The 23867-nt window shown below is 37.6% G+C and overlaps 1 protein-coding gene across 12 annotated transcripts in view; it reads right to left on the bottom strand.

Annotated features, from left to right (window-relative positions):
- Positions 1-23867, bottom strand: part of FBXW7 (F-box and WD repeat domain containing 7) — a 170219-nt gene that overhangs the window by 72254 nt on the left and 74098 nt on the right. For 6 of the 12 annotated variants that reach the window (XM_037168098.2, XM_037168101.2, XM_037168103.2 and 3 more), the window contains 2 exons: positions 17122-17171; positions 15952-16518 (listed from right to left, as the gene is read on the bottom strand). In XM_037168098.2, the coding sequence (XP_037023993.2) occupies positions 15952-16449 (498 nt within the window). In that variant the 5' untranslated portion in view covers positions 16450-16518; positions 17122-17171. The remainder of the gene's footprint in view (positions 1-15951; positions 16519-17121; positions 17172-23867) is intronic. The other 6 variants (XM_037168111.2, XM_037168105.2, XM_037168109.2 and 3 more) reach the window with 1 other exon arrangement.

Below are 23867 nucleotides of genomic sequence, written 5' to 3' on the forward strand. Positions count from 1 at the left end.
TGCACAGCATATTAGGTAGCCTGCACTAGTTGGTTAAGCCAGTTTCAGTATAGTCTTGTAACATTCCAATAATAAATCTTATAAAATGTAATAGCTAACACTTATTAAGGACTTACTACCTGCCAGTCACTTTTCCAAGTACTTAACATACATTATCTCATTGAATCCTGTTACACTGCATTATTGTTGACACTCCTACCGTATTTAAGATAACTCTACAAGAGAAGGTAAAGGGTTTGCCTAAGATCAAGTGGTTCTGTGAAAACTCCAGTCTGACTTCAGAGAGCACACTCTCTTCTTACCACTATTTGTACTAACCGACACATTTGTTACAGATACTATGCTCCTGAGAGCAGTCCGCTGGATCACTTACGAAGCCCTATGTGAGAAACTCTTTTAACGTGACACTGGAAAAGGGGGTTGTGTACGAGCACGTCTGTGTGACTGCCACGCGTTCTCTTCCTGAGAGGATGAGAGGACTCGGCACATGCTCCTCTTCACGTCATCACAGGGAAGCAGACAAACTAAGAGGCCAATGTCTTGCAAGTTTTAATCTACATCAGAATCACACGAGACCTTAATAAAAATGCACATCTCAACCCCAGAGAGTTGCTTAGGCACTTTTGGCACATAACCCTGCAACTTCCCAGCGCTTATTTTTAATAGCACTCTGATGTTGCGTCTGGTCTAGGGTCGCACTTTGAAGAACACTGGTGTAGGACCACATGAGTGGCCAACATGTATTCTATCAACAGCTTAATTCATCATAACTCACTCCTTACTCTTCCCATGGCCTTGACTTCATAGCCTACTCCAGTATTCTCCCTGGTTCTGATTTTCAGGTACGCTTCATCATTTTACTGACTTTGTTTCTCCTACACATGAGCCAGCTCAGATTCCTTGTGGAAGTTACAATGCACATTTCTTTTAAATGAGGCCAGTTCATGTGGCAGTTCAACATCTAAAGTCAGTATACTGAGTTCATAAAGAAAAAAGTCCTTGGTGCACTAAAGCACTTCATGTGCTATGTATATGTTGCACTTACACTCCAAACAACTCAGTGCCCTAATGGTTCAGCACGGGATGCAAACTATTTTCATTTCGCACTGAGTAATGAACTGCACACTCTTCTTCCATGTATGATGTCTAGAGAAAATGGGCAGTCCATAGGTCAAACCAGCCCATAGAAATGCTTTGAAAAAACTGGGAGTCAACATATAAAAAACCAAGAAGTTATCATCTAAAATCAGGAATCCCGGCGACTTTTGAAAAACTGGAAAATATGGCAGTATCGAGATCACAATTTTCATAGTCACCCCATTTAAAGATGCTTTGGTTCCCTGGGTCTTATGTTTAGTCCGTTCCATTCACTTACATCATTTCTGGCACGTATTGCCTCTTGACTCTGTATCTCCTATATATAAACTGTGATATGGGGAAGCAAGGTTAAGAAGTTATTCTGCTTGAAAATCATTTCACTGTAGTCAAGGAATGAATGAATGAACAGACAGAAATTAGTTAGAATTACTGGTAGTATTCTACAAATATCTAGTACTCATACTAACCCAAAGTTCCCAAACCTTCCGGCTTCTGAGGGAATCTAAACGATCTTCGTAATAAAATACGACATACCCTCAATGCTGCACTCACACCTCCCCCGTTGGCCTCTTTGGGATGGAACACCTTAGAGTGGATGTATGCCCTTAGCGCAGTAATGTGCTCCAATGCCTTCTTCTACCTGCTGCCATAAAACCTGGTATCACACTGGGGCACATCTTAAAAGAAAAATGACCATTCTTTTCAGGGTTCAATAATATTGCTAGATTGAACCAAATTTTAACTAGTAAGCTAAAGTTTTCTTTAGATACATGTTAAAAAGACAATACTTGAATGTCTTCAATACATCTTTAATATCTAATATCTCTCCGTCTTGACAAAAGAGTAGTTCTGGTGTTTTTACCATATCCAATACTGATCTCTTTTTTTACTTGTATTAGACTTGATCATTTAACATTCATTCACCAGATAGATTAACAGCTAATGCCATTACCTAAGCAAAAAGATCAGAATTTAAGCTCAGCGTTTCATCACTTAAATTAATGTTAATCTGTCAAAATACAGCAATTAGCGTGGTTTTCAGAAAATGGTAATGATACAAAGAAGCAAACACGCACAAAATATATCAGAGAATACTGCTTATCATTACAATGACTTTAAACTGAAAAGAAATTCAATATTCAAGAGGACTAACTCCTCAGTAAAATTTAGAACTAAAGATAAAAGTCTTGTCACTTCATTATAGTACCTAATTTCAGGAAATGATTTAAGATATTAAACTTAACTCTAAGGAAGAAAATTTTCAAAAGATCAGGCTCTTTCAAGTCTTTAGATGTACCGCTGCTCTTTCCGGCTGCTAGCGAGATCCTCCTTCATGCTTCCCTCCAGGTGTAAACCACGTGTTTCCCCTGAATTCACCGTAATCTTCCTTTACCAAAAGGGAAGTGTAACTAAATATTAGCTAAAGAGAAAATGTTCTTATTCCCCCCAAAACATAATATAGAAATTAGTAATTCAAAGTGCTGTCTGAATTTTATACATACAGGAGAATAAAAATTTAAGTAAGACTCTACTTAAGATGTTAAACTTTGTCTTTAGAAGCTATTAAAATCAACACTAATCTATAGGTCAAACGCAGCTCAAAGGCAGTTTTTTTTTTTTAAGCCCGCAACGCACCAGGTTTCTCTTTTTCTTTCCTTAACTGAATGCCAGCACCTTTCAGGAAAGGCACACTACACTGAGCAATGCTGCTGGGTCATTTAGGGTTTTCTTCACTCACCCACACTACCTGTTTGGGCCCTGCAGAGTACAGTTCTCATTTCCTCACCCCAAGCAACCCAGAGAAAGGCAGGATGAAGAACCATCCATTCAAATGTTCTTTAGTTTCAGGATGAATAGGTGGTAACACCCTGCAGTATCACCTTCTATGCTAACACAAGAGAAAATTTGGACAAGAATTTAGAGGGGTCATTTCTCACAAATGTGCCAAGGAAATCCAGAGCAACTAACAATGTCAGACTTTTGTTTTTAATGCTCTTATGTGCAGATACTTGTGAAATTTTCAAAATATATACTTATATTCCCAAAGCACAGTGAGTTTGTGGTCATGTACATTTATTCTAAAGCTCACTCTTTCTTCACTTTGGATGCATTGTTGCTTTAAAAGAGCAAAATCAAGATATGGTCATTGCTGGCTTAAAAAAAACCCTAGGTTTTCCACATATTATATGGCAACGCACATACTACAAATATTAATTTCAAATTCCAAGCAAGAAATAGTATACTAAAGCACAAAGTGGAAGAGAGACACTTACTAAACATATGTAAATACATTAAAAGCAACTCTATCAACAGCAATAAAGTACTATATGGCCCTCTAGTGTTCAATGGAGAAACAAATGACTTAAGTGATAATTCTTATATATGACATTTCATAGTAAAAAACAATACTTCCTGATTTACTAAATATGCTAAACAAGCTCATATGTAACATCTATAAAAACCTGAATATGTTGTGTCTTTTGTGACTTTATTTCTCCATGCTTTTTGTTGAACAACTATCCATATTTAAAGTATCCACTGAGAGAACTACGGTGTTTTTAAGGTTTCCTAATTAAAAAAAAAAAAAAAAAATCCTAATGGAAAAGAAACAGCATTTTTAAATTAAAAGTAAACAATACTGAATTTAGGGAAATTTTCAAAGAAGAAACAAAAAGTAAAGGAATAGTATCATGACTATAAATTAGATATTTAAAACACACCCAAATCCTCTAAGAGTATTTTCTTTTTCTCTGTCTTCTACTTCTATAATTCATCCAAACTATTTTTTCTCTATCATACTTTATAGATAATAGAGCTTCATTACAGCAACCAAGCAACGATATATCTAAAAATTGGGTCCCCTAAGGGAGAGGTGAAAGATGAAACTGAGATTTTTAAGAGAAAAATCAAAGTAAAAAGTGTACTCACAAGCAGAAAAGAATCTTGTTAAGGCTCTTAAGACTGTAGTCACTGGTGAAAAGGTTTAAAAATTTGTATTACCACCTAAATTAAAGTTGATCAAACACTAACATCAAAATAGACCCCAGTTTTAAAAATATTTTTATATTTACATTTATTATTTACACATTGGAGTTTCAGAAGGGGGTGAGGTGGGGAGAGATACATAAGCAAGATCTAAATTATCCTCCCAGCTCTGTCATTCATGTTCTGTAACCTTAAGCTGATAATATTTGTAAGTTAAAACTTTAAAAACTATAAGATTTTGTGAAGTTCCTATACTTGGCATCAAAATTAACCCTCCAAATGTCAAGAAACAAGGTGCATATGGTATAGAAACTCTGCAAAGAACCCTGCAAAGCACCACGAGGCCATCAGCAAACCATTAAGAAACAGACAGGATATAAACAGGAAACTTAAAGAAATCTGCCTAATATAAACACACAGAGATATTTGGAATATATTCAAATACTCACATAGGGAGGACTTCTACTCACTCCTAAAAATTCTGCCACTATTCAAAAAAATTACTACTCCTATTTCAGTTCTTTTGTAAAGAACAGCTTCCCAACACTGTCTAATCCTACTTATCCTTCAGGTCTCAACCTAGCTTTCTTTTCCTCACTGAAGATGTCACTGATTCCGTAGATGGGTGTGGGAACATAAGCACTGAGAACTACACAATTGGGAGGAGGGTGAAAATGCTAGAAGACAGAGACTCCTGATACCAAAGCTTCTCAGTAAGGAGGTACTTGATCTGGAAGGAGCCAAAATGAAAACTGGGTGAGGACAGAGGTACCCTGTCAAACAACAATGGGAAATGTAATAGGGACAAATTTAAAGTCTTGTACTTAGGTTCGAAAACCCGTAAACTTTAAGCAGAACAGGATTAAACCAGACCATGTTTATAAAGATGCTTAAAGATTTTGTTTTCTGAAAGTTCAATTCCATTTTTAAGCATTTTCTTTATGCAAAGTACAAGGTCCTACAAGACAGTATAATCTTAGAGGATCAGGTCTGTCAACAATGAAAGAAAGAAAGGAAAGAAAGGAAAGAAAGGGAAAGGGAAGGGGAAGGGAAGGGAAGGAAGAAAAGAAAACTTACTATACTGCCACAATTCTTCCTAATATTACCTGCCCAACCTACACACCAGAGTTATAATTCAACAGAACAAAAAAGGTATCTTACAATTACTTCCTTAGGTTACCCTCTCAGGGGTGTCCAAAGCAGCCCAGGATGGCTATGAATGTGGCCCAACACAAAATCACAAATTTACTTAAAACCTTTGCTCATCATTTTTCATTAGTGTTTGTATATTTAATGTGTGGCCCAGAGATGCCAAGAGATTGGACACCCCTGCCAGGAAAAATGTTGTCAATACAAAGAAAAAAAGGTACAAAATAAACAGCCCAGAAATAAACCTACATGAATACAATCAACTGAACTTTGACAAAGGAACAAAGGAGTAAAAGCAAAACAATACACATTCAACAAATGGTGCTACAAAACCTGGGCGTGCACAGTCAAAAATTAACTCAGAGTGGATTATACATCTAAATATAAAACACCTGGAAGATAACATCGGAGAAAACCTAGAATATTTGGGGTATGATGATGACTTTTTAGATATAACACCAAAGGTACAATCTATGAAAGAAATAATAACCTGAACATTAAAATGAAAAACTTCTGTTCTATGAAAGAAAATGTTAAGAGAATAAGAAGATAAACCACTGATTGGGAGAAAATACTCAACAGAGACAATATGATAGAAGCCTGATATCCAAAATATACAAAGAACTCTCACAACTCAACAATAAGAAAACAAACAACCCCATTAAAAAATTGGGCAAAAGATCTAAACAGACACCTCACCAAAGAAGATACACATACAGGTGGCAAGTGAGCATACCAAGAAGATACTGAACATCATATATCATTAGGGAATTTCAAATGAAAACAATGAGATGACAGTACATACCTATTAGAATGGCCAAAAGCCAAAAACATTGACATCATCAAATGCTGGCAGAAGGAAGTCTCACTCATTTTCGTGGGACTACAAAATGGTATATCCACTGTGGAAGACAGTTTGATAGCTTCTTACAAAATGAAGCATGCTCCTAACTTGCAATCTATCAACTGTACTTGTTAGTATTTACAGAAAGGAGTTGAAAACCTATGGCTACACAAAAATCTGTACATGAATGTTACAAGAAAAGGAATGCAAAATATAAGCGGAGACTCCCCCCCAAAAAAACAAATTGTCTTCAGAAGGGTGGGTCCCTTGTAGTATAGGCTTCCTCTGTTATGTGTGTGTTCTAGGAACCCATCTTTATCCGTGCACCAGCTAGCGTTGTTGTGAGAGGCTGCATTCAGCTTCAGTCAATGTTTTTTTGAAGCCTCAACACTTCTGCCCATTTCATGATGGGTGATTTACAAACGTACGTGCCTACACCATGCTGAGTACTCAATAGTATTTGACCAAAAACAACGTGACCCCCATACCTAACCCTCTCTATTCACCCAATCTCACCCTGACCACATTTTTTTTGTTTCCCCAGATGAAAAAAGTCCTCAAAGGAAAATATTTTGCTGGTGGGGAAGAGGTGAGATGAAAAACAAGGCAGCAGCACTAAAAAGGCATCAAAATCAAAGAGTTGATAAACTGTTTTGAACAGTGGAAAAAACACCTCAGTAGGTGTACTGTATCAAATGGAGAGTACCCTGAAGGTGCCTGAAGTTTAAACATGTAAGAATACATAATTTTTTATAAATACTGTGTTTTTTAGCGCTCCCCCCCAGCCCTATAGTATATGCACTGACCCTAGACATACAAAATGTGTGTCCATGTGGTCAAGGGCTGGCTAGAAATGTATGTAAGAATGGGTTCACCATTTATTGATAAACTATTAGGCACTGGGGTGCCTTATACATGATAAATATTATTAGACAAGATACGAATCAAAGGGCATGAACAGGAGAGAGGCAGAAAAAAGATTTTTAATACGACGTGATATGAATCACAATAAATACACCATGGAAACAGAGATTACATTGGGGCAACTTTGGGGGTTTGTGGCATGAAAACAGAGGTTAAAGCGGTGGCTTTATGGATTATTCCATAGCTCACCTCCTCCCAAAATGACTATTTCATGGAATTTTCAAATTTTAACAGAAGGGTAACCAGGATCCAGAATAAGTCAAATCCTAGCTCCACTACTTACCAGCTCACTGACCACTGGTGAATTACTCAGTCTCTCTTAACTTGTTTCTCTTCCCTATCTAGTGTGGGGATAAAAATTAGAACCGACATAAAGCAGACTTTACGATTAAATGAGATTATACATGTAAGACATTTAACACAGCGTCCCGGCGCACAGTAAAGAGTGTTCACTAAATGGCTCATTGTCACATCCCTGACGTCACTATTAACGCTGTTTCTGCTGTGCCGAGGAGGCTCGGAAAGGGAATGAGTGACATCTGGCTCGGCTGCACCTTGGCAGCACTGTGTTGGCCCCAGGACACAACGCTTCAGGAGCAAGCCACCCAGAAGAGCAACCAGGACGGTGGTCCTGGAAAACGCTGACGGAGACAAGATTAGGGATGGGTGTGACAGCAGTGTTCCCCTGTGAGAAGGGCGGCCCTGCTACAGATGGACCAAGGACCGAAGAGCAGTGCATGTCAACACTAAGGCCCGTGTAAAACTCTAACGCTGCTTTATCCTGCAGCTTTATCCTGCAGCATTCTCCAGGGGTGACTTCATTTGCAAGCCCAAGTCTACTTGTAAAGTCACTGGGCATAGATTTTGGATTGGTGACCTCAAAGTACCCCTCCGATTCAGACTGTATCTCAGGGGACTTAAAATTAGGGTGGGAAACCTGGGCAGCTGAAATACATTCATCGGGGTGACGAGACGGGGCGATGGGACTAGGGGAGCACAGGGGAAGCTCTGTGACTTCCTGGTAAAGCAACTCTGGGATCAGATTTTAAAAGACAGACTCGGAAGTTGCTCAGGGAAAGATTTTTAAATGAAAGATATTCACGTTTCATGGAGAACCAAAAGTGCTATCAGGGCTACTCTTTGTAACTCCTGAAAGAAACCACAGATTAAATAAATGTCTGAAACACAAGGAAGGATACCACCATGCTAAACTGTAACTCTTTTAGAAGACAATGTGGTAAGCTGACGCCCTGAAGCCTAGAGATGTAAAGAACTGGTTGGTTATACAAAAAAATCTCTTAAAGAGTTTGTTGCTTTTCCCACTACATTTAGCTGCATTTTCGTGAAGAGATGGTTATGTAATGCCCTTCCTTGTGAGGGATATCTTTGTACCCAATCTTCTATTAGAGCATTATACATTGTGGAAGTTACCAAAAAAAGACTCAGTAGAGTAAAAATTGGTTCCTAGCAGATACTGATTTTTCTCCCAATATTAGTAATATACGCTTGTTGTAGAAAGCTTGGGGAATTCTGAAAAGCATATAAGAAAAAACAGAAATAATTAATCCATATTCAGAGATAATTACTAACATTTATTTAATTCTTTCTGATTTTTCCAATGCATATATACAGATCAATAAGTCTGCTTCATAATTATCATATTGTATAGTTTTGAGAGAACTTATTTTTAGTAAACACTGTTTATTAACATTCTCCTATTATTAACTTTTTATTAAAAATATAGTTTTTAATGGAAGTATGAATTACCTTCAATTGATATCTGCATCTTAGCAACATGGTTCTTAAATTGGAATTTTAACTTCTCCTCATAGGAGTCTACTCTAGAACTACTAATTTTAGTATGTTATTCTTCACTGTAACTATCTTTATATTGAATATTTAAATTTTAAACTAAATTTAAATGGCATGCCTATTTATAATTTCTAGTCTAGCCTGGGTATATCTTAAGAGCTAAAATCAGAACTTGTTCATATTACAATTTGTGAATCTTCAACTCTCAACCTGAATCAGCACTAGAAACAAATATATCAAATTTCTTCTGTTCAAAAAAAATAAATAAAAGAATTCAATGTCAATTCAAAACAAACTTACGAAAGAGTCACAGGGTAATACCAAATGACCTGCACAATGGAGAAAACCAACAATGGGCCCAAAGAATTCAATTTTCTAATTCTAGGAAGTTATAAAGATAGAGACGGGATTCGGCCTGGGTTTTAAACGATCTGGCTCGCTGGACGGGAGCAAAGTCATTAAAAGCGAGTAGAGGCACAGAGATGAAATCAGGTTGAAAGCAACTGCAGTAAGACTATAAAAGACTTCAAATGTCCACTTAGGGGTTTGGCTTCATTAGTGGAAAATGGGGCGCCAGATATTGAGATTGTGGTTACGGATCTATATAGAGGTAAAAATCCATTTTAAAAAATTCATCCAACCATTCATACTGCCAACTCATTGTCAAGGACATGACATTACAGCCTAGTGCAAACAGAAACCCAAGCAAAGAAGCTCTTAACATTTTTAAACATTGACTCTCCAATTTTTATTTTACAAGCACCTGGGGGTAAAAAAAAGGAAGTCCAAACGTTCAAGTCTGTTAAATTTTTCAGCAGACCCATAAGATTACAGGATAAGAAAAAGCCAAGCTGTTTTTCCACCAAGTGACCAGAAGACCAGGATAAATTGTAAATATGGGGAGGAAACTTTAAAAAATTGGTATGAAGAAAGACACAGCAGTTTTAAGTGGGCCACTCAGGTGACAATGCCCAACAGACAGAAACGTGAGACTGAGGCCCGGGGAAATGACGGGAGCTGGAAACATCATCTGGGAACGGTCTACCAGAGAAGACACATCCCCTTACCCTCTGCACCCCGCTCTCCCCAACGCCAACAGAACGTCACTGATACAGGTGACCGGTAATTACCAGGTCACTGTAATCACACACACATGAAACAATTTGCCTTCCGAACATTTTGAGGATAACTACTTGTGGATACGTCAGAGAAGTTTATCTCCTCTGTGCACAAACCAATGAAACACTTGGAAAATTTTTTCAACTCTCCATTGTATCAGGAGACTTTCTTTTTGTCTAGAATAAAAATTCATAATCAAAGTTATCTTTAATGATCAATATTTAGAGCTACTATGGTTTCAAATAATGTTACCACATTTTTAAAACTGCACTGACAGGAAACAGAAGTTGACCATAAAATAAAATTCATGTTGGCATCCAACTGCAATGTTCAAGGATTTAACTACACAGATATTTTAAAAGGAGATCATTTAAAGAAACTGACTTAAATTCTAATGAAAGGAAATGTCAACATAAAAGATCTGCGAATAGCATCCTCTCAAAAATCTGTCTTATTTTTATTTTTATTAGAGATGGGCCCAGCTTATTACAGACAGTATGCTCCCAATCCTTTCCTATATCCTTTTGAAAGTATTTATCTACTCCTTTATTTATATTTTTTCCCACTAGAGGTAATACACTAATGACTGACCTCTAAAGGTCATAAAACAACAAACAGGTGAACTGACCCCTGCTGTGGGGAATGAAGTCTGCTCTGTGAGATTAGGGGTAAGAGATCAGAGGCGGACAGACACAGTGAAGTTGCAAGGTTGCATCTGTAAACCACCTGAGTGTCCCAGGCACTATACTACTTGCTTTACACGTTATTTCCCTGAATCCTTACAAAAACCCTGATAAATAGTTACTGTAGCCTTATTTTACAGATAAAGAAATAGTTCCATGTCATTTCATACTGTGGTCATATGATGAGTGACAAAATCAGAATTCAAGCTCAAATCTGAAAAGCTTTTATCACTCTCCTATGTTAGGGGGAAATTCTAACTACCACCTCTGTCCTCTCTGTGTGTTCAAAATTGGGTGAAACTGGGCTGGGTGAATGTTCCCAGCTCTTCCTCCTTCACACAAAGGTAGGGGGCATGGTCCTTCACTGGGCTCTGTTTATTGGCGGATGTTATTCAAGACAACTGCCTTACACAGCACTCTCTGTTCCCTGGACACGTCTACAACCTAACAGAATATGAACTTAAGTTGTCTCACAAGAGCAAGGCCAGACCAGGGAAGTCTTGGAACAATCAAAACTCTCCAGCTTTCTATCTATAATAGAGTTTAGTGCCCTGTTAGATTTCAGATGTTAGCCACATTGTCCTCCAAAGTCTCCCAGTAGCTGTGGTTCAAGGGAGTGGTTGGAGGGTGGTGGACAAGAAACAATATTAACATTTACTTCTTATTTGAGGGGAAAAGGATTTTAAAAAACGGTTAGTTTTAGGATGGAAAAAAACAGACTAATATGCGATCAGGAACGAAGCTATGTGAGAACAGATGGAAGGCACCAAGACAGACATGGGAGAAGCAGAAATCAGGGCTCAAACGTGGGTCTCTTCACAGAAAGATCAGGAGGACACAAAACCTGGTGAATCGGTAACCTCATTTGCTTTTGCTTTTCCTTTTAGTAGAAAATGGGTTGTTAATCTGCAGTAACCATGTAAAATGAGTCTTTTGTACAGGCTGGGCATCTCTTCAGAAAAAAAAAGCTTGCTTTATTCATTCATTCATTCATTCATTCATTCATTCATTCATTCATTCTTTAATGTGATAGGCTGTTGACAGAGGGAGTTAAAGTGAAGAGATGGACCCTCCTCCTCTCTGAGGAAGCAAATTGACTTCAGAATTTGTAGGCAGACTAATCAAGTTGACAGAAACAGCCAGCACACAACACCTGGTGAAGAAGCACATTTGATAAACTCTAGAGAGAGTGATATCTGATATCCAATCTCAAATTTCACTGTCCTATCTTCCTGTTACAATTTTAGCCTTGAACTCTCAACTTTTCAATATTGTTTGTTAAATACACAAAGAACAGCACTTAACGGAGCTCTCTGTATTTTCTAAAGGGTGATTCTCTGGTGATTTCAAGTGTAGCATGGCATTAGAAAGTCACCACACTCCAGCAGAATCTAGAACCTACTTAGTGATGTTTGCCAAATTCTACCATAGAGGGCAGCATAACACATGAAAAGAAGGGGTTTTTATGAAATTAGGCAGATCTAGATTAAAATCTCTTGTCACAGTGTGATTTTTGAGTGAATCATTTGGTCTCTCTGTAACTTCTGCTCACTTACCTGACCTAGGAACTTACAAACCATATGGGCTTAATAAACACCCATTCATTGCTGATACTACCCTTGACTTTTTTACCATTAAGACAGTTTGGAATTTCTAATGTATATTATTGTCACAGGCTCCCATAAGAACAAAGGTTGTGATGGGGGTGGGGGGAGACTGTCCTCAGAGTTTACATAGTTTTCAATACTTTCGAAGAAAAATCAATGCAAAGAAAAAACAGATATATATATATGTCAAGGAATGAGGAATAAGTCAGTCTGGCTGTCCACAAGGTACGTTAAGAAACTGCCAAATAATAAAATCTGAAAGGTATGCTGAGTAAAACTATAAAAGGCTAATTCCATGTACACCTTTAAAACTGGGATTTAAAAAATGACTATTACTCTACCTCCAGTCTTTCTCAGAAGCCACAGTTTAAGAAGACTTGAAATAATGTTTGCAGAAGTTTCTTATATATGTCATGATTAAGAATTTAAAGGTACTTCAAAACAGAGTGTTTAAAAGAGAGAGAGCTTTTCCTTGTTTACTACACTAAACCTGTTTATCCATGTGGGTGACTAACATTTTCTTTTTAAGCAACACAATAATAAATGATGTTTTGTAATTGTTGAAAAAATAAGGCATCCTGGGAATACTGCTGAAGAAGGGCATCAGGAATGGACAAAAACAAACACAAGCCAATTTCAGACTGAAATCTTACTTATGCAGAAGGGCATCACTGCCTTGGCAACCAAAAGCTTTATATCCTTCTTGCCATATTTACGTAGGCAAATGACCTCAAAATAAACAGTGTATCAAAAGCATGTACACACATATACACATGCCTATGTGTACATGTACACAACATATAAACACATGTACACATCTATTTCTGCTATCAGTACTCAGTGTACACCTGTACAAAACAGTATGTACAAAACATACTGTATGTACAAAACAGCAATTTGTATTCACAACTCAAGAGTCACCAGAATGACTGAAATTCAGTGTAGTTTATTTTTAAGGAGGTACTATATACAGGACATAATCTAAAAGTTCTGTTTACAGTCTCATCATGAGGAAAACAATGAAGCACCTGTCAAACCTGCGTACTAGTTTTCCTGCTGCATATTACAACGACTTCTCCTTTTAGGAAAAGATCTGTTTTGTCTACCTGGCCTTCTTGTTTTTAACTTGAAATGTTGCAGAAATTACTGATAGCTTTGCACTGTTCAGCAAGGCTTAGCTTTCATTAAACTTCTTTCTTAAATAAAATAATGCAATTAAATACTAAACCCCCAGTCCTTCACTGAACCCTCCGAAAACAGAGGAGGGATATAGACTCCATCTTTGATGTAGTAACCTGAAGGGAGAGAGATGAGGAGATGGGATAGAAGAGGGGCAAACTGCACTGTAAAAGGTCTGCGCCTTCTCAACAAAGCACGGCTACAGCTGTTAGGGCTACAGCTGTTAGCGCTGCAGCGTCTTGCTGAGCGTCAACACACAGCATCAGCACCTGAAGAGAGGGATGATGAAATGGGAGAAAACTGCACAAGGAACTACCTGATCTAAGTTCCTTCTTAGATCAAACACCTAAATAAATATAAACTTGCAGACAGGATAGGGAAATTAGGAATAAGAATGTTTTAAACATTTAAATTTCACACCAATGCAAAAATGATATGGCAACTCAAATATTAAACTCAGTGTTAAGATATTTCATTCTAGGTCAAGTTCAGTTAAAGGAGATGATGCTAAATCTCTTTGTATATTGTTTGTGGGCTAAATTAATGGTGTGCTTTGAAATTTAAAATAAGCAAAGAGGAGTAAGAGGATAAACTACTAGACATTATTTATTTTAATGCCTGAGAGGGAAAAAGGACAGAGTTGTCACATACCTCATCTGAGTCTTTTTACTTCCTCTCCTCTTCGAATAGACCACTAAACAGCAACACTGACTAAAATATTGATTAAAATAAGTTCTAACTCCAGCAAAAAATACATGGTGCCTTATTAAATTTCCTATAATTTCAACAGCACCCAAACTCAGAGAAAGTAAAATTCAATGCAGAGAACAGTCAGCTCAGCACTGATTTAAAAGCTAGTCAACAAGACTGGGGCCCACAACAAAAACTCCCATTCCCAGCTTTGGTGATGATTTTCTGATGTGTTGCGTGTCTATTCACTTTCTTTACAACTTACACATATTTCATTATGGAAAACTTCCAACAGTCTTGAAAAACTACACAGAATAATACCCATGAACCCTCACGTCCCTGTAATCCAGTTTCAACAATAAGCAAATCTATCCCCTTTGTTTTTCTTCCCTCCAGTGTTATTTTGAAGCAAAGCGCAGACACTACATCATTTCATTTCCACTATATGTTGATGGAGTGGGAGGGGAGAAAGACTGGGCAGTGAGAGAAATAATGCTGCTTCTCTTTCTCCACAATCCCTGCCTCTGGTCATGACCACAATTTTAAGGGATGTGTTTTGAGGAAAGCAGTGCACAGGCCACCGAAGAACAAGCACTGGAAAGTCCAGATTTCTAGCAGCTGCCCAGTCACTTCGTCCCTCCAGTTCAGAGAGACTTCAACATTTCAGCACTTTCCTGACTATCCAGGAGCAAACATCAGATTGGGAAGCAGTGACGGTGTGACCGGTTAGCATATTCCAGTCCCTGACCTCTGGCACAGCCTCAAAGGCTGTATCAGCACTAGCCTAATCACCAAGTCCCTGACTTGGTTAGATTCCTCCAGGTTAGAGAGGAGTCTAACCATCCACCTTTTACAATATGTCTATGGCAAACTCCATGGACCACGGTGCTAGCCACATGAGCTACGGAGGCAGATACAAACTGAGCTATCTCCCAGGAATGGGAAGGCAAAGGGAAAACGCAGGCAAGGGAAGTCGTGCTAGAAATTTGACAGAAAGTTGGAAATCGCAGCCTCTTCACATCATCTGCTACCACTCACAGCCCAGTACCAACCAAAGTAATCTGTTACCCTATAGTCAATATTCAAATCGCTTTGAGAAGTAAACAGAGTACTCCATTTTCTGAAATGGAGTCAGAAAGAGAAACCAATTATTCAGTTTTTCCTGAATGTTTTCATTATAATAAAATCTGGAGGAAAGCAAGCAGTGAAGATCAGCACCACGCATTCTTGTTGATTTATAATGTAGACACAATGTTTAATCTTAAACATGTCACTGTCTAGTACTTTATAACTTTAAAAAAACGAACTCAGATTTCACCAACAACCGAATAAAAGTCAGGCTGTACTTTCACCTTCTTTAACTACATAATGCAGAGAAGACTATTTACAAAGGACAAATTTTAACCATCATAATAAGAAAACTATGAAGTAACTTTCCGTGACTCACGCCTTGGAGTGACTAGCACTTGTGAATACACAGCCAGCCCACAGACTGCATTTTGTAAATGAAAGATTTTTACTACTTGATTTACACAAATCATGTTTCACCTCAACCCTCTGTATTGCAAACAACCTACTAACCTCTGTTCCAGGGACAAAATTTATAATAAAATTTGGTATTCATGATCTTTCACCATAAATAGGATTGATTACCTTTCCTCCATTTTTAACAAGACAGTCCCATTATCAGTATTTGTTTCTAATATTCTCTAATACCTCTGTAAAACAAAAGTAATTCACTTTATTATTACAGATCTGAAGAATAATGTTGCAGTAATACAAGGAGTATGAGAAAAGTTTTATTACAATTAATACAGATGTGTGAAATTTCTCAAGGGCAGAGCAGACTGAATATACTCACTTTTTTTGAATAGAACGGGGAGGAGAGTTGGTGAATGGCCGGTTCCAGGGCACTTCTGGAGTTTGTGACACTGTTACTATGCGTGTGTTCATCTTCCCTGCTACTGTCATCCGACTGATCAAAATCATCGCTCTCCTGGTCCATTTCCTCTTCCTCCTCCTCCTCCTCCTCTTGTTCCCCAGCGTGCTCTTCATCTTCCTCTGGTTCTTCTTGGTTTCCTGAGGAGTCCTCATCTACTGAAATAAAGCGATTATTGTTTTCTTCCAACTGTCCTTGCTGGGAGTCATTCTGGTCTCTGGGTCGAGGTTCTGCGCCGACGACTTCGCCGTTCCTCGCGGTGTGTTCCTCCTCTTGCGGCCGTAGCTGTTGCTGCTGCTGCTCCTCCTCGACCACGCGGTTCATCTGCTCCTCATCTGCCTGGCTTGAGGAAGGGTTACCTCTCAGAGAGCCTCCAGTTCGTCGTCTTTTGCTGCCCACAGAGAGCAGTTCCTGATTCATTTCCAAAAGCCAGCTTGCTACTTCTTGGACCTTGGCTAGACTATCAGAAGATGCAAAGGTTTTCACATTCTGTAGGGAAAAATGAAGGGGACAAAGAAGATTTGTACAATCTATATTATCTTCTGCTTTATGTCTATATTCCAAATTTTATTAAAGACTGTAAGAAGTATTTGATCTCATTGAGGCATTACGATATTCTTTAGGCATCAAAACAGAAAGTTTAAATTCTAAAAGTTTTGAGAGTTTATAAAGACATACACCCAAAAATCACATAGAAAACAGCTGAATTTTAATCTCCTTTTTAAAAATAATTTTAGAATGAAGATTTAGTTGCTATGACCACTAAAAACAATTTGAAACTTTGGATCAGTAGTTCATAAACTATATCTTTTGTAAAATGCCCACGAAATGGTAAGAAGTGTATCACAAAGAAAAAGAAAACATCTGACACTCTGCTAAGTTCAGGAAACGCTAAAGTAAACCAAAATAAAAAGACTTTCTTCCCTAGGAATTTCCCAAACTTTTCTGATCACAGAACCTTGCCTTGATACACAGTTTTCTAAGAGATACGAAGTATAATCATTAAGAGTTTCACTTTTTAACTGGATAGCAAATAAACTAAAGAAAATTTATTTTATTTTTTTTAAAGGAAAAAAGTTCATGAGACCATACCCTCTGACCCAGTAACTCCACTTCTGGCAATCTATCCTAAGGAAGTAATCCTAAAACAGAAAAAAAAAAATTATGCAGCTCACTGCAGCTTTATCCACAAAAGCAAAAATAAAAAATAAAAAATACAAATACAAATAAATGTCAACAAAAATAATCAAAACCTAAATGTTCAAGACAAAGGAATCCATGAGACAAGACATAGTGCAATGAACAATGTGCATTTTTAAAATGTGGAAACATGCACGCTTATATTATGCTAAGAGAAAATGCAGGAAATTATATGATCATAGCATGGTTTTTAAACTATATAAAGACTAAAAAACAATATTTCAAAATATAAACTATATTTAGGCAGTGATATTATAGGTGCTTTAAAATTTTTTATCATAGTTCTCAAATTTTATATATCAAGCATATTTACTTTTATATTTTTAACATAAGCTCTAAAATTTGATCTGAAAACTTTTCATAGTGTTTGTTCTTAAATTTTATTCTTTGAAGGTATTTATGGACATATTCAAGTAATGCCAACACATTACACAAGTTCATATAAAATTCCTCCAAATATCTTTAAGGTTTGCAAGATATAAGAAATACAATATCCATTTGCTATCACACCTCCAGAGGAACTACATCATATCACAACAATCTTTACAAAAACTCTTACTGACTTTTCCAACCCTTGCCACTGGATGGTCAATCTCCCAAAGATCTACAATTCTCATTGCAAGCTTTGAAACAGGGTCAAGAAAGTCTGAAGGACAGTTTGCAAATAGCAATAATTACTTTTAGGTTATATAATCTATACTTTCTAAGAAATAAGCTATAGTGGGGTGGGGGGATATTTGGATTCTGACTGTACTAGAAATGTTGAGTGAGGAAAGAGACGGGTTACAAAAATTGAGCCCAGAGGCATTCCGACATTCTAAAGGAGGAGGAGTAACCACCAGCAAAGATGGCGAAGAAACCAAATCAGGGACAAGAGGTATCCTTGGAACCACATAAAACACAGCCAAGAGTAGACAGTAAATAACAACCACCACTGTGACACACCAATAGGATGAAGATGAAGAACTGACCATTGGATTCAGCCACATGGAATTCACTAGTAACAGGAGAACTTTTTGGCATGTGAAGTCTTATCAGAGTTAAGAGAAGATGAAAAAGAGAACAGAGATAATCACTATGGACAAGTTAGACGTCTGCTGCAAAAGGGAACAAATAAAGGAGTAAGCTGGTAGGGAAAATGGCTGGCTGGTAGGAAAGAGCTGGGATTCTTTAAGACTAGAGAATCAACAGCGTATCTGTATAATGACAAGAATAATGTAGTACAAAACAAAAGCTACTAACATAAACAAGAAAAAGAAGAAATGGTGATGTCCCTAGCTATTAACAGGGGATGAGAAAGAATTCAAAAGTGGAAGAACTAGTTTCAGTTAGGAAAATGGATATGTCATTTATGGTACCAGATGGAAAAGCAGAGTGGTATCATAGGTACTTTAAAATTATTTCATTTATTTTATTATAATTTCTCATTGTGGAAACAGTTAAAAATAGGTGAGATTTTTATGGAGATTTTTTGGACACTCCCTTCTCATTCCTTCCTTCCATTTTATATTGGTTAAAGTAGGAAGGACGCAAGGTCAGCAGCTGAGAGTGATCCTGGGAGTGGAGCATTAGAAATCTGAAGAGGAAGATGTGAAATAGTCCTTTAGGGAGAGAAGAAGGGAAGTTTCCTTGGTGCATGTGATTTTGATGATCAAATGTAATCAATAAACCATGATGCAATCTATATTAAATTGGCTTTTAAAAGTCAAGTGGTTCTTATTTACAATTCAGGCAAGCACAATAAAAATTTCTACTTATATTGGTTTGAACAAGGGTAGAAGGTAGAGTTCCTCAGATAAAGCACATTAAATATATACTCATTGTTTTCAGAAGATCGACTCCAGAAAATAAAGGTCATCAAAATCTTACCAGCTAATATATATGTCAAAGGCAAACTGAAAACGTCACAAGAGAGCAGATTAAAAATAAGACACAGAAAAACCCTGACCTAAATCACAAGCGAATATATACGATATCCCAACATACAAAGGCAACTCTCTAATACATAAATTTCCTTCAAAGAGAAATGAAAATCTTGCTTTTAGTCTCTAACACCGACAGGACATTTCCCGCCTGCATGTTTATGCTCAGAAGAGCATGAAATCAGGGACGCTGCAGGGGACACGTACAGGCCCCGGCACACTGCCCTTCGTGTGCCTGACCTAACAGGCGCATGTTTCCAAGATTGAAACATGTTTAATGACATAATTAGAGTAGCTTAAAATGAAAAGATAAGACACAAAGGTCATAAAACACATCACAAAGAATAGCAGTCGCATATCAACAAATAGAAAATTTATTACTGGCATTTCTAAGATAGGACTAGAGCTGGTCATCAATGAACAGTTGTTAGCAATTATAAATAATAAAAGTTCAAATCATTATCATTGCATAACTTTAGTGTTATACTGGGGGAATAGAAAAGTGTCTTAATTTAGGCCAATAAAGTTAGCTGACTTCCATATTTATAGTATGACATCCAAATATCTTTTAAAATAACATAGATTCTTATAGATAGACCTGATCAAAACTGTTAAATACAAGCAGAAAACTCAGACTTAAAGCATGATTAATGTAAAATAAACAACACAGCTATAAGTCAGACAGCAGGAATTCCAGAATAGTTGAAAAAGGCTGAAAACATCTAATTGATATATAAATTTTTTTGAGTATTATATATATTGGTTGGATATCTCTAAACTATCTATTTTGGTAATGGACATGGGAATAAACATATAGAAAGTAGGGGAAGTTTTTTATTTGCTGTTAATATTCATAAATTTAAAACTAAACGAAAACAGTATTTCTAGAAAATTAGTTCTAATAATAATCTACTGCCCTGGCTGGTGTAGCTCAGTGGATTGACTGCTGCCTGTCAACCAAAGGGTTGGTTTGATTGCTAGTCAGGGCACATGCCTGGGTTGCAGGCCAGCACCCCAGTGGAGGGCACACGACAGGCAACCACACACTGACGTTTCTCTCCCTCTCTTTCTCCTTCCCTTCCCCTGTGTCTAAAAATAAATAAATAAAATCTTAAAATAATAACAATAATCTATTAAATAAGCTAATGGCCTAATTAAGCTAATAAATATTTATCCAATAATTAATAAATCAGAATCAACTCCTAAATATTTTAGGGGGGAAAATACATTTTAAAAAATAGTTTACAAAGCTTCCCCTCTTAAAAAGAAAAAATTAAGCACCCATGATATAAAACTTGAAACTCCCACATAGAAAAAATAATAAATGAAATATTATCAGAAGAATGCATATTCTTACTTTTAAAATTCTAATGCTAAACTTTTTAAAAGAAATTTTTGGTGTGATTTCAGATACCGTATCATGCAAAACACAAACATCAACAAACGGAATCCTGTATTCTTAAAGAAAGAAAAATCAATGCATAATACCAGGATGCTCTTTTTTCTTCTTACCAGTAGAGGTATATAATGTCAACATATATCAAAAACACGTTTTAGTGAGACCACACTGGAAGTCAGTAAAATAAAATCTTATGGCTAATATATTTTGACATTAAATTGTATGATTTCCTTGACAATTATGCATAATGAGAATGAAAATAATTCAAAGTCAGAAATAATGCTGATAGAAGAAAATGACAGAAATTTTATTTGGTTGGCCAGAAAGTCTGTTTAGTTTTTTCCATAACAAAAGATACATTTTTCATTTTCACCAAAACTTTATTGACTTGTATATTTTATGTCAGCTATCTTATGCTATTGGCTGCTAATGGGTAGAGGGCAGGGGTACAGCTAAACATCTTAAAATGCATAAGGCAGCCCCACAGCAAAGAATCATTTGGCCAAGAGGTCAACAGTACCAAGAACCTTCGCCAACCACTTTGACATGTTTGATCAGTCACAGCACCTTCTCCATACACTGCACAAAAACGTTTTTGTGTGTGTGTTTCAGTTGCATTTCTACCTTTCTTGAAATTATAAAGAACATGCCCAAAATGTTGCATATTTTCTTCCATCTTCAATATTAAAATTGCTGCACAAAAATTCACCAATTTTGATGTTTTATTAAAAAATGCATGCTGAGCCCTGGCTGGTGTAGCTCAGTGGAGTGAGCATGGGCCTGCGAACAAACAACTGTGGTTGATTCCCAGTCAGGGCACATGCCTAGGTTGCAGGCCAGGTCCCCAGTGGGGGACACATGAGAGGCAACCATACATTGATATTTCTCTCCCTCTGTCCTTCCCTTCCCCTCTAAAGATAAATAAATAAATCTTTAAAAAAATAAACCAGAAAAAAATGCATGCTGATATGACAGCTGTCACAATACAATCTAACACAACTGTTTTAAATGATGTTCAAGACACTACTAGAGCCATCGTATAATAAAAAACTAAACAAACTTTTTGGTCAACCCCATAAATTAAAAATGTTCCTCACTTCACAGACAATCAATTGAGGCTCAAATTCTTAAGACTGCTTGCCTCTAGCAAAGCAAGGAACAGAAATTGACACTCAACTGAGTTTTCTTTCATGTGCCTCAGTCTACATGACTATATATGACAAAAATCCTAAAAGAATATATTCTCTAGATCTAACTGGTATGGCTTAGTTGGTTGGGCATCACACCACAAGGTGAAAGGTCGCTAGTTCGATTCCCAGTCAGTGCACAGTCTGGGCTGTGGGTTTGGCCCTCAGTTTGGGGCGTGCAAAAGGCAACAGACTGACGCACATCATTGTTTCTCTCCCCCTCTCTCTCCCTCCCTTCCCTTCTCTCTAAAAAAAAACAAATAAGAATATATTCTCTAAGATCAATACTGCCTTCTTTTCCAAAACCAGAGTCACTACAATCTGCAGATACTTAGGATACACTGTACCTACTTTATCTAAATCCTCTAGACAGAGCACCGCTTGCAGTGCAAGGTTCACTCGGTACTGCAGCCTATTGAGGAAGAAGCCACAGCATACCTGTGGTTATGATTCTGGTAATCTAACAGACGATGAATGATTAGAGAAATTAAAGGCTCCAATACAGATATTCAACACTAAGTTTGTCAAATACACCGAAAGTTCAGACAGTCCCTATTAAAATAAAGTTGGACGCTGTATAAAGTAATCACTGGCAGACTTTCCCCTCAGCACGTGGGGAGAACGGCATTCCGTGGCAGTGACTTTCACTGCGGCGTGAGGTCCACAGGGGTCCTGACCTAAGGGGGCCTAAAGGGGATGCTTACAGTCAGCTCTATCCCAAGATAGAGAAGTATAATGATAATTTCACTCTTAAAATTTCAAAATTAAGGTTATTTAGGTAAAATAGTATTCGGTGACTTTTCCCAAATCCTAGAAAATAGAGGGTAATTTTAAGTCATTATACCTGTTGACTCAGTGGTACTTCAGACCTAAGTTCAGTGCTTTTTTTTTTTTAAATAAATAGCTTTTCAACCATTTCTCACAAACTTTTCAACTAGTTTCTCATGAACCTCGCTTTCATGAGACGTTTGATTATCTAAAACCATTTGAACTGCTCATCTTAGGATTGTTAGAGGAATCAACGTGGGCAGAGTACACATGTTAAACAAACTGACCTCTGAAAGATGCCTGAGAGTGGACTAGTTATGAGCCACAAAACAAGAGTCCAAGGCAAAGAGTAACCTTGAAATGAAAGCAGACACTAAGCAATACTGGTTACACTAATAAAACAAGGATGACTTAAGCAAACTGCCAAAGCCTCCAAATGACTGTACAATATTAACATTTTTGGAAGTTACATGGCAGGCAGGATCCATTAGGTTTGAACTACGTCACTTAAGAAGCTTTAAGACAAAGATGGCAGGAAAAGAAACCACATTGCACTGATCACGAGAAGGGTAACTCAAAGCTGGAATCACATTTGCACAGAGTTTAGAATGCCCATCCACTAAATCCTAAAAGAGCTTCTCTAATCACCAGTAGTCCTCTTCTGGCCACACCGCTTACTAACACTCTGACTCACATGGTAACTCTCTCTGTTCCAAATCAACAGGAGAAAGTCAGTCAGATCACTCTGCTGACTCGAATTCCAAGGACAGTTTCTCATCTCAGAATAAAAAAATATTTTTTTAACGGCTGCCTGTTAGGTCCTATATAATCCACACACATCACAGCACTCTGAGCTCAGTATTCTCCTGTTCTCCCTTGTTGACTCTGCTCCACTCTTCCTGCCCTTGTTCTTCCTTAAAGAGGAAAAGCTGCCACTGCCCTGGAGCCTCTGCGCTGGCTCGCCCCTCTGCCTAGTGCGCGCCCCCAGACGTCCACAGGGTTCTCCCCCTTCCTTCTTCAGAACTATGTTCAGACAGCTCCTGATCAATGACACTTTCCCTAATCATCCTATTTCAAATAATTCACCTTTCCCCTCGCCCTGTTCCACCCTCCCCCACAGCAGTGCACAAAGGCACTGGAGTAACGCCTGCTGCGTAAGTGCCCGTCCATCTAGCCGTTTATTTATGTCGTCTGCCTCTTCCCACTGGAATTCAAGCTCCGCGTGGAAATAGACTTTCCCCCTCACCACTGTTATCTTCAGCACCTACAAAAATGCTCGGCCAGAAGGTCGTCAAAACATTTCGTTAGTGAGTAAATAATTATTACATCTTTTGAAAGCCTGTCATGTGCTGAGCATTCTTT

This window comes from Artibeus jamaicensis, unplaced genomic scaffold (genome assembly GCF_021234435.1).
Source record: "Artibeus jamaicensis isolate MK-2021 breed Jamaican fruit bat unplaced genomic scaffold, CSHL_Jam_final scaffold_537, whole genome shotgun sequence".
Classification (NCBI taxonomy): Eukaryota; Metazoa; Chordata; class Mammalia; order Chiroptera; family Phyllostomidae; genus Artibeus; species Artibeus jamaicensis.